General features: G+C 41.9%; 1 protein-coding gene across 2 annotated transcripts; it reads left to right on the top strand.

Annotated features, from left to right (window-relative positions):
- Positions 1–2,282: 2,282 nt before the first annotated feature.
- LOC128306991 (transmembrane emp24 domain-containing protein 7-like) lies at positions 2,283–4,334 on the top strand. 2 transcript variants are annotated; one of them, XM_053044688.1, is made up of 5 exons: positions 2,283–2,362; positions 2,567–2,664; positions 2,896–3,006; positions 3,079–3,298; positions 3,368–4,334. In XM_053044688.1, exons 2-5 carry the CDS (start codon positions 2,650–2,652, stop codon positions 3,526–3,528), a joined length of 507 nt encoding a protein of 168 aa, XP_052900648.1. In that variant the 5' UTR covers positions 2,283–2,362; positions 2,567–2,649; the 3' UTR covers positions 3,529–4,334. The 2 variants fall into 2 exon arrangements, with proteins under 2 accessions (XP_052900648.1, XP_052900647.1); XM_053044687.1 differs by having other exon boundaries at positions 2,305–2,664.
- Positions 4,335–12,162: the final 7,828 nt, after the last annotated feature.

Below are 12,162 nucleotides of genomic sequence, written 5' to 3'. Positions count from 1 at the left end.
CATCTGCCACCGTCGCTGGTAATGTTGCGCACCCGTTAAAACTAGCAGCCACTGGACATGCACGGTGCGGTCACAACACTGTCCACTGGTTTCGGAATTTACCACACACCGAACAGCACGGTAACGGTAAGAAATGGCTCGCTCGCGAACGCTTTCGCTCGGCTGGGTAAGCGCAAAACAACGGGCCCCCCGATGCGGTGTGTTCCGCTTTAATGCATGCAGGACGCGTTCCGTGCCGAATGTACGGCGGCTTCGAATGTTTCAACGGTCTGGTTTCGATGCGGAACGGGTTGCAGGCTACAGCACAGCCGTTTGCCTAATTCGTTTTCGAGTAGGAATATCACTGAGCGACGGGAAATTCATCGCCGTCGCCGACAATCATCACAGTGCACGCATACAGCAAAGCGTGCACCACTAACACAAACACGTGCGCGCGCCTCAGCGGCACAAGTGCGCAAGTGCGCGCCGTTCTCCCCCCGAAAAAAAGAAACCCCCGATATGCGTACTAATCAACCGTACCGAAGTTCTAGAAGCAAGGTAAGTGAGGGAAAACCTTGCTCAGCGGTCGTCAACATGCCGACGGGCTGTACAATCATCAAGCAATGGGGTTCGTCGGTTTTACAAATGCTTATCTTCCCGTTCATTCTGTCGGTGGTCTGCATTTCGCCGACGCTTATCGGAACGGGCAGCAGCACGGGTGCTCTGGCGCATACACCGCCACTTGAACAGGAAAGCCTACACTACGGAATGTGTCGGTGCTGCACAAGGGTGACTGCGGGATGCGGGAAAACTCGGCTGCGAGCCAGCACAGGGGTTTCGTATTTTCCTCTTCCCTGCCTCAAAACGGCAGGACTTCTATGGATGTGTGTTTTTTTTCAAGCGGGTTTTCCTTATCTCGTGACTTGCGCTTTGCTTTCCAACACATTACACAGAATCAGGTTACGCATACAGCCATACGAGCTTGGCAAGGAGAGAGACATAAAAAAATGAAAACTTCTTACGTATATGAAGAGGGGATGATTAGGTTTTAGAATGATAAAAGAGTTTCCGTCTGGGATAACTGGGATATGCTTACACACGCACACAGTATTCTAAGACTTCTTAAAACCACCAAATACTCCTGTGATAATTTTAAACAAACGAAGTCGATTCATATGATTTCTGTTCTTTTGCTGGGGATTAATATCCCTCACTGACGAAATTACATAACATCCGAAAGACCTCGGTCTTTCAAGTCTTCATCAAGACTTCATTAGGGACAACAAACCCCAACAATCCCATTGAAATAGAAGTACCAAACGCACTGTGATTTGGAACTTAATAGGATTTGGACTAAAACGTCCCAGTTTAGTAATTTTCCGAACTCTAGCTCAAATGTTACCATTGCTTGGGTATTTCTCAGGAGGTATCAGCCCCAGAATCAGGAAGTAAAAACTGAAACAACTCTGAATGTAAGTGGCCTATATCTTGTATAGGCAGCTAGTGCAAGTGAATGATATCCTGTTGCTGAATTTACTCAGTATGCGTTTCAAAGGCAGCGTAACTCGAATGTTAGCATCAGTAGAGTATTGGTTGAACCACTGTTTATATTTCGTTTTCCTTGTTCTCTCTCATTAATTACAATTTATTAAAATGTCAATGTGATCAGGCCATTCGTATGCAAAACAAAACAATTCAAATGTAGTATAATTTTCTGTTTTTAGTTTTGTAATTAATTTTTGCTGTTATTTAGTCTGGCATACATAGCGTTATGAACTCAGCACAATATGTGCGCCAACATGTATGCAATCTAGGTACAAAAAATATTTTGTTGAGCTATGAACATTGCATACATCTTGGCGAAAAAAGATCAATACTTTCATCGCAGGCACAATGCGTTCATTACAGACTTGGTTCGCAGTTTAAACTTCCCGTTATCAGTTTAATTCATTATAAATATGATTGATAAAGCGTAATTAAAATGTTGAAACAGTTAAATGCTTCAATGTTTAACTAAAACATGGTTTTCCTATTGTTTAACAAAACAGTAAATTACCTCATTTGTTTCATTAGAGTTTTTAACAAGCACAAACCATTTCTGAATTATTTTTGTTCTACTCGTTTTGATATATAAACTGTATGGTTTAGTTATGTATACAATTATTAGTTATTTCAGTGTTTGTCGTTAGAAAAGCAAACACAAAAATTGTCGGCAAAAAGTATATAAACTAAAAAACGAAGCTTAAACATATATACCTTGGATGTAAATGTCAACGTTGTTGACATCTGCACGAGAAGGCCGAGGAACCCATCGCAATAACAAACCCAACTGGAAATGAGGAAAACAGTATTTGCACGAAGTGGTAGGACAAATTTACATCCTGTTAGTACATTCCAATTTCACATTCCCATTAGTCTAGAAGCGTTACCGCGTGCTTAAAATACAAAGAGTTTAAAAATCTACCGTGCGCGCGATATTTAAAGCAGGAAATGAGTGACACAACATCGCGCCGGCAATACCACCAGCTGGTGGTTTTGCATTTAGCTTTTACTATGTTAATAATTCTTTGTTGTAAAATTAACGTAGCTAATAGCGTTGAACTTACATTCGAATTGCCAGACAACGCAAGGCAATGTTTTCATGAGGAGGTGCTAAAGAATCAGACGGTGATGCTGGAGTTTCAGGTAAACCATTTGCGATGTGTGGAATACACGTCATGAATATTGTGCAAAATTAATGTTGTAAACGTGTTCCAGAGACTTCCATTGTTATACGTGGAAGTTTTTAGTGAAACAACTAACAATTCTTTTGATCTGTCCGCGAGGAAAGCAGATACAGTCATATTTCATCGGTATTAAACTACCGGTAACTTTACAAGTAGTGTTTTTTTTTAATTTTGTTCCTGTTTTTTAAAGGTTGTTAGCGGTGGCAGGTACGATGTCGATGTAACTCTGGAGAACCCCACCAACGAAATTATCTATCGGCAGATAAAAAGTCAGTTTGATTCCTACCAATTCAGCGCTGCAGTACGTTTCCACGAAACACATTCTCCCAATGTTTATAAATGCTCATATTTGATGATTTTTCCTTTTCAACAGGCCACCGGTGTTTATACTGCATGTTTCAGTAATGAGTTCTCTACCTTCTCACATAAAATCGTGTATATGGACTTGCAAGTGGGCAAGGAACAGCCATTACCCGGTATAGAGGATCATACGACGGTGTTAACACAGCTGGAAACGTCGGCCCAAGACATCCATAAAAGGCTGAATGCTATCCTAGACTATCAAACCCATCACCGGCTAAGAGAAGCACAAGGTGATTGTAGATAGCGAAATTAACTGATTGCTAGAATGTATCCTATTTTTTGCATTTCATTGTTCGTAGGTAGGAAGCGAGCTGAAGATTTGAACGAACGTGTCTTGTGGTGGTCGCTGGCAGAGACGGTTTCCATCCTGCTTATAGCCATCGGGCAGGTGCTGGTATTGAGAAACTTTTTCTCGGAAAAGAAACCTAGCCGAATGAATTATCGTCTTGTGAAGTCTTAACTATGCCTGCAGTATAATGACCACGAGTGCATTAGGCCAATTTTAATCGATCGTTTTAGAATGAATGTTCTATTTTACCCTTCCCATGTACAGGTTGACGGTATTAGGTTCTTTTTAACGAATTCCCACAATACTTGCTTATCCATCTAATATTTGTTAAAAGCTCCATTGACGTTGAAATTTTGGTCCACCAGTCTAGTCTGAATTGAAAAGTGAAAATATTAACAATTTAGAAAAGATACATAAAGAAATGTATGCACATGTATTAAGCACGGGTAATTTGGGTCCTCTGGGGTAGACCGCTAGTTATGAAACAAAATATTTATCATAAGCATACAGTGTACACGGGATGCACACGTGCAGAACAACATCATTCTATATCAACTGTTAAATTGCGAAATCATTCCAATTATTGCTAGAGAGACCTCTTGCTACATTTTATTACCAAGCCATTACGCTGCAAGGCCAGTTAAGACAAAACATTGCTCTGTAACGTGATGCATGTGTTACGTTTCCGTACTAAAGTTTTAAGTTGACAAGATTTTATCTTTCCTTTTGGGGTGAGTGTAAATTATTTCTATGTGCTACAGTGTAATGTATGTTTTTCGTCTGTAAAAGAAAAATAGAGCAAAAAAGGAAACGATTTGATTCTTTTCCTCGATTATAGAACAATTAAAAGTAGGGTGCTAAGGAGGGACGACTGTTGTTGTACAGAAATAGAATTTTTGTTAATATGGATAATATTTTTTTTCAAACGATTCAAGGTGTGGGGAATGTAAGAAAATTTTAACAGTAAGTGATGAATAAAAGGATGTTCATAAGAATAAAATTGGGTTTTTATTTTTAATAAAATCAAGTACCTTGCCTTGCCTCGTGTACTATCACTTACTGCGTGTACAACTTCGGTGTAGGGAGGGTAAGTTTGCAGTTTTCTAAGTAACATACATATTTCTTGAGTATGTTTTCCAACATTTAAAAGGTTCCATTCTGTACATCATTGCGTAACTTGAAGGGTGAGTTGATTGATCCTGTGATGGTATAATCCTCGTTTGGCATTAAAATGATAAATACGTAACAGGCGATATCAAACACGGTTGGGTTGTCTACAAATAATATAAAATAAAATCCCCTTTGTGTGTGTAAAATTGATGAACTCTGAACCAAAACTGATTTGCGTACAAGACAGCAGGCACTAGGTGGAAGTGCCTTCCTGTGGGATATTGTTCGAATAACCGAATTTAGCTATCGTACCGTAGCGTTGTTCAAAAAGATAAAAATGCACACCGCGTTTCGCTAGTACGCAACACCCTGAACCGGATGTTAGACGATCGGAATCCAAAATTGGTGGGCTCGAAACATAAATCGATGCACGACAACCGTGTGTTGTCCGCCGCTCTAAACATGATCCGCAGCTATCGTGCCGTGCTGGTGGAGGTTCCATTTCCCGTTCGGCGGGCTAATTCTTCCGCAGCATTAGCAGGTAATTTATCACGCCTGCCCGGGTGTCTGATCGTTCCGCACGGCTTTACCAGACGGAATGATGATCTGGCCTGATCGGTTAGGTGGCAAACGGTGGGGAAGGGATTAAAACAGCAGAGTGTTTTGTGTGCGTGTTTTGCCGGAAATGACTACTCACTGACGACACCTTGCCCAAAACCCATTACGAGAGCACGGGAGCGTCGATGCACCCATTACAAAAAGGCCGTACTGCCGGTGTACAGTGCCGGGTGGCAATTAACGATACAATAAAATGGGCGATTTATTGCGGCTGCCGATAAGGATGTCCAGCCTTTTCCCCGAATATCCGAACGGTGCTAGCTGGTGGCTGGAGATTTGTTTTTTTTTCCTTCTTGCAAACCATCCTTTGCTACTACTACGGTTATAGATCTCTCACGTCGTAGCCCAACTAATGTAACCGAAAAACCTGGTTGGGAGGCAATACACACTGGAGAGCGTAGCGCAACGCACATAAGTCAACAAATATCGATGGGAATGCTGGTACGCCAGTTTTACAAGCTGATTTATGATTAATAAGCAGTAGCAGAAGTGTAAAACTATCCTCTATCGTTGTATTCTGCAGGCGCCATGTCCGTGCATGTTCGAAGGCTGGAAGGACACAGCTGACCCAGCATACGCTAGGCATAATTTGAGATCAGGGTTTTTTTTGGCGCTGTACCGATGGACGAACGCGATTGGGGTTGCGTGTGCGTATAATAAATGTATAATATGTCATGCTGACATCATCCGTGAACCCAGTCGTGGGGCGGAGCGGGCTGGATGTAATACGAGGTAGGATTTTTCCTCAAAAAAAAAAAACTGACGCCTCGTTACAGTCGATCACGAAGAAGGTCAACTTCTTGCATGGGTGCCCTCAATAGTGGAGCAACTGCGTTTGGCTCGTGTCGGCTGACTTGGCAAACGGTGGCTTGGTCGGCATGCAGGCCCAGCCATATTTTAGCCGCAGGTTTATCGACCGTGAAGCGCGAAGCACAAGAATCCACTTTTCCATTACTTTCGGGAAGAATCGAGGTAGGTGGGGCATGGTCGTAAACAGGTAGAGGTGCTGCAATGATGCAACAACGGACTTGAAAAACAATTCAGCTTATTTTTTTGGTCACCATTAGACGACATGACCCCCATTCCCTCACCGTTCAATTACCCATGCAACACCCGAGGAAATATGTCAAGGAGACTAGAATTAGTAAGTACAGGCAGTCCCTGAGATACGCGGATCCTCTTAGGGCTCATTCGACCCCCTCCCCCCCCCCCCCTATTGTAACAAAACGTAACACTGGACGCAACCCCCCTCCATTAATTACGTAACATTTCGTTGACCCCCCCCCCTGTTTAAAAAAAAAAAATCAAATTTTCTTAAGTAATCTAGTAATGCCATCGTATTCCGACTAATGCAAAAAGAAACAAACATACTACATAATAAATTTACTACTCACGCCACGCCTTCTCACGGTCCATTTAAAAAGCTTAAGAAGCTCGTTTGAGAGTTTATATTACATAGTACTATGGCGAATTGATGTAATCTATTAAGAAAAAAAAATTCGTATGTAAATTATTTATCAGTACTATTGCTTATTTATCTAGCAACCTTTCTTTTGCGTTGTTGTCTTCTGTTAATTCCCATTATTCATTTACTTTTTTGACTAATTTTTTTTTCATAAAACACAGATTTAAAGAATCTAAAAACATAACGAAAGTATAAATACATTTCTTGGTAAAGTAGATTTTGTGAATAATTTTCAGTTGTACGAAGCTGGGAGTATATAGAACTTATGTTATATAGCTCTAGTACCTACATACGCCTGTGAGACATGGACTTTGTCCAAAACTGACGAAACCCTCTTAGCCGAGTTCGAGAGGAAGATGCTCAGAAGGTTTTTTGGCCCCGTATGTGTGGAAGGACAATGGAGGAGCCGCTACAACGATGAGCTCTATGAGTTGTACGGCGAACCTACCGTCGTACAGAGAATTAGACTAGCCTGGGCCCCGGTGGGCTGCTCACGTCATGAGAATGACACTGGACGACCCTGTCCAAAAAGCCGTTTTACTTCGTCTTCATGGGCAGAAGAAGCTTGGTAGGCCCAAGTTAAGATAGATGGCTGACGTTGATGGGTCCCCCAGACAGACCGGGATTATGGATTGGCTAACGACGGCGTTCAATCGTAGATGGTTGAGAGGACTCTTGCAGCAGACCAAGACCACGAAGCGCCGGAAAACTCAAAACTCGATTAAACTTGGACTTTAAACAATCAACAAGTAGATAGATAACATGGAATTTGTATAAAATTCTTAAAATAAGTTAATATTTAATACATATACTATGAAACGGTAATCTAAGTATAATCTTATTGTGTGTTACGTAACAAAAAGTAAAACCCCCCCTCCCTCCTATGTAACAAATCGTAACGCTAGTACTAACCCCCCCCCCCCCTCCCCTATCAGCGTTACGTAATAATTGAATGAACCCTTATACGCGGATTCGGTGATACGCGGTTATTGGAAATTTGACAGCAGAGCTAGTTTATAGCATAAAATTTAAGCAAAATGGTGAAAAATTAGTCGAAAATATCTTTTATGTCACATCGCTTTCTAAAAATCGCTTGATTCGTTGCATAAATCAAATGCAGAGAAGGAAGTCGACTTTGTGACTTTGAGGTATAAACGAAATTGCACCAGGATTCGACTTACGCGGAAATTCGAGTTACGTGGATTTATCCCGGGTTATAGCGGTTCGCTATAATAGCGTATCTCGGGGACTGCCTGTACTATGAAATATCCAAACCAACAAGCAAATAGACCAACAGAGAAGAAGAGTAGAACTGTTCAATATTTAGAAACACCTGAGGAAGAGTAGAAGAACTGTTCAATATATAGAAATACCTGTGGAAGCGGTCAATCTACTCTTATTAATTCTACTCTTCTTATTATATCTACTCTTAAGAATTGTTTAGAAATTCCCGAGGAAATAGACCAAGAAAATTAGAACTATTCAATATGTAGAAATTCCGGAGGAGGACCAGATAGGCTATGAAGAGAAGAGCTACAACACTATTTAGATATATTCCGTAACAGTTTTTCGGGAAAACAAACAAATAAAATAAACCATTACAGTTGCATGTTAATAACTTGGTGGAGAATGGTATGTTATCAGCTGCAGGCACTAGCATTTGATCGCAGCGAGTTGGAAACAGGTTAATAGCGGGCTAATAATCCTGATTTATGGCGTATCTTTAGTGTAATTTCATTACAGTTTTTGCTCTCGTGTGTATAAAATTGATTGCTTAAACTTTCATCCGTGTGGCCTTCAAAACTGTTGGGTGGCAGTACACAGTTACTGTTTTAAGCCCACGGATGCGAAAGAGAAGAATACCGAATGTGAACATTGTTGTGTACGTTCTTTTTTTGTTTGTTTGCTTTGTGCAGAAGTCATCGTCTATCTTGGTGTGTGCGATTGGATGGACACCATTTGCTACTCGGGGGGGTTCTGGCACTTTTGACTTCACTTTCACTCCGAATGCGTATAACATCCAGGGCGAGATGAGTGACCGGTTGCGTGTTCACCATAACCCGACCTAACCGCAATAAACATAAATAATCACATAAATGACGGTGACATCACCAGCAGTAGCAGCAGCAGCAGCAGAAACGCAGAAGCAGCAGTAATGTGGCACCAGTGGCATTGCACGATGAAAATATGTGCTGCGATGGTTTTAGGGCTGTTGATGGTACTGCTGCTGCTACTGCTGCTGCTGCTGCTGTGATGTACATGAATTATTGAGCGAATTGGCATTGGTACGCTGTTTTCATTCCTGGGTTTTGTTCTCAAATGCCAACGGGCGGTTCCGTTTTCGGTACCGAGCAATCCTTCCACCTTGGTGATCCGCATCGCATTCGCATCGTTCGCTGCATTGATCGACAGGAGTGAGCGAAGAATGATGCCCCTGAACTATGGCCATTCAACGTGACGATTACGGACATTGAGGCGCAATGTGAGCCCGGTCTCGGTGTAATGTTCGTGTGCACCGGTGTAGGAGCAATGGCGCGTAGAGCCGAAATCCCAACTGTACGGTGTAACAAAACTACGATGTGCAATTAATACTACAAAGGTACTGTGAGATTGGCAGGGAAAGGGATACTGCTTCAGTACATCAGATCTTATCGATATATGTCGTGTGAGCTTGCAAGCAACACCCAGACGAAGACTGTAAGACTTATGCTCTATCACTGCAATAAATATAATCTCCAATAAATAAAATATAGAATTACAAACAAAAAAAAAAACAAGAATGCGGAAAATCTTCTTCTAATCCTTCCTAACCTCGAACCAACTGCGCACATGTTTACAGCAAAATCGCATCCTTTCCCTTCCCAGCTTAGAACCCACAGTTTCCATCCGTTCCACGTACAAAAGCCGCTTTGCTCGTCTTGTTCGCCACGATTTGGTCGAAATCACATCCGCATATTGCGGGTCCCGCGCGCCCTGGCTGCTGGATGGGACGGGAGGACGCTTTGACAACATTGCCAACGTTGCGGAATTGTCACGTCAGCGTGTTTTCTTCGCTGTCACGGTTGGCTTTAGTCGGCCGTTCATCATGGCCACGGAGGCTTTTGCCGGGTTTCGGTGGTAGATGGAAGTTTTATTTCACGAAATCGAAGCAGCGAACCTGGGACACCGGTTTCGGGACTTGAATTCTTTATGAAGGTGGTCCGTTCCGAGCGGGCAGAGAGAATTACTTGGGCTGCTGCTGATGACGTTGTGTTCCGCACCGGACCGTAACGGTCACTCGGTGAGGCTAATTGAAGAACTGACGTCGCTATGATTATGTGTCATTGTTTTTGCCCGGCAAATCATTTTGTTTGATTGAATTTAGCATACATTATTAGCAGGTGGAGTTCGGTTTTTTGGGTTCTTCAGGTCAGCATCAGTCGCGTACGGTAATTGTAATTCGCAATGACGATGGGGACTACTAGTTTTTGCTGCAACGGTGCAGCTGGTAGTACAGACAATTTCATCGTGTCTGAGTCTTGAGATGAACATCGTACCGTCACGCAACAAAACGCGGGACCACCGGCAGATATGTGCTCGTCTAGGGGTTTGCTCAGTAAAAGGGAGGGATCTCCAATTTTTTTCCTCGCTTCAAAAAAAAAAAAAAAAGCGAATGTCTAGAATGTTCTATTTCATCTCGGTTCGACTAAAAAGCGCACTGGTGTACCACTTAAGATTTTGGGTACAATAAAAAGAGGCAAGATCCAACACCGGCAGCAGATAATTTAGTACTATCACATAAAAATCGTTTCGACATGCGAGGTTCAGAGTTGCCATGATGCTGAAAAACCGGGGCCTGGTTTCTGTTTGGGCACCGGAGCTTCGTTAATGTTGTTTGATTGGTGCGCTTTTGGGTACGACCGGAAAACAGAACTTGCAAAACTTGGGATCCATTTTTGCCGAGCACATGCCACAGTGCTGTACGAGATACTTATCCTCTCAACAGTGGCAAGTACGGCCTATCAGCAGCAGCACTACTACGGGATATGGGGTGGCATTTTTTCCTTGTCTTTTTGTTTTTTTGTGTAGAATACTTGCTCTAAATGCTTTAGCGCGGGCTTGTAGGGGGCGGTTTGCGTGGTGGGTGATACCTCTGCATTCTTGATTTAGAACGGTCCGAAACGGTGCATTCGAATGGCTGAGCAAGCGGAAAGCCGCAATCTGTTCCGCAAACAGCATAAAAGCACAGCGCGACAACAGGGAATCGGCAACACGTTCATTGAAACGTGTCGCTGTCGGTTCTATTTGCAGCCCCGTGCCGGGATAAAGCAGTGATGAGCAACTGGGATGAAAATTCACATTTCATACGGTACGAGTAAATTCTAAGCATAAATGTTTGTAATTACTATTGAATGATTGATTTTTCTACATTCAGACAATTTAATGGAACTTTTGCTTTTCGTTCACTGATCAAAATTTCTAATTACTTTAAATACTTCTTTGAAATATCTATAGGTTGTTGATTTTAAAGATGTTTGAGAATTATAGGCTTTATTTAGTTCTAGTTCTAGTTAGCACCATCACCTTACGGGTTGATAATCCCTGACATTTTCGGGTAGTTTCCTCCCTGTTTCTTAATGTTTTCTCTTTATGCTTCAAAACTGCTTTCACAATTTCGGGTTTTAGCCTAGGTTCGTATAAACACGATCGAGGTTGTTCGTTCGTAGACTGGTGATTATTTTTTATGTTTCGGCTGTCGGGTGGTACTTTATGTTACTTGATGGCGACCAGAGTTCGGATGGTCAACCAAAGGTACCACACCTTACCTTGTACGAGTGAATGTTGAGACCTGCATCTGGCCTGTGCATGTTTCCGTTTCTCATCTTCTTAGAACAATAAAGCAGCAATTGAACGATTTGTCGATGCTACATAGGCGTTATGTTTTTTTCCTTCTAACCTTTGATCGAAGGCTGCTACTTGGGCTGATGAAAGGCACGACAAACATGGACACTCAAAGTCTTGACGAGTGTTTTTTTTCTGCGTTCAGTTTTTTATATGAATGTTTTTTAATGGTGCTCAAAAAATGAAAGCTTGTAAAGCCATCTAGGCATCTATAGGATATCGGTTGCGAAAACATGAGAAAAACAACATACTATACTTTCAATACCTACAAAATGTCTTTAATTTATTGTGAGTATCAATAACTCTAAAAGTTCTTCAGGGGATCAGTCGTCCAAATTCTCCGTTAGTAGCGCTTGAATGTTGTTCGTATCAAATGATAATTCTAAACTTCTATCCAACGTCACAAGTTCATTAAATGATGGCATCTGAACAATTTCTCTGTGCTCTGAGACACGATACCTTCAATGTTTCGACGAGTTTCAGAGGTGCAAAAAGGAGGCACTGAAACCCCTAATGCTCATTATGCGAGGTTTTCCTAATCGCAGCAGTATTGAAACATATAAATCATACAGTGCGAACAATATTAATGTATTTTTATCACAGTAAAACAACTCAATATTAATTGCAACTTTTTTGACATCATACCCTTTCGGCAAACTAAATCCCGCTAGTACCGTTGCCGTAGCACAAAGAGGATCTTCATTACGTGCTTTAGGGGAGAAAAAAAAATC

The sequence above is a fragment of the Anopheles moucheti genome, chromosome X, assembly GCF_943734755.1.
Source record: "Anopheles moucheti chromosome X, idAnoMoucSN_F20_07, whole genome shotgun sequence".
Taxonomy (NCBI): domain Eukaryota; kingdom Metazoa; phylum Arthropoda; class Insecta; order Diptera; family Culicidae; genus Anopheles; species Anopheles moucheti.
Note: the sequence above shows the minus strand (reverse complement) of the source record. Positions and strands in the feature narration are given on the sequence as shown.

Excerpts from the sequence above, each read along its gene's own strand:
- LOC128306991 (XM_053044687.1), top strand. The coding sequence starts at position 2,470 with ATGAGTGACACAACATCGCGCCGGCAATACCACCAGCTGGTGGTTTTG. Across the intron at positions 3,007-3,078 it reads CCTACCAATTCAGCGCTGCA|GCCACCGGTGTTTATACTGC; the intron begins GTACGTTTCCAC and ends CCTTTTCAACAG. Across the intron at positions 3,299-3,367 it reads CCGGCTAAGAGAAGCACAAG|GTAGGAAGCGAGCTGAAGAT; the intron begins GTGATTGTAGAT and ends CATTGTTCGTAG.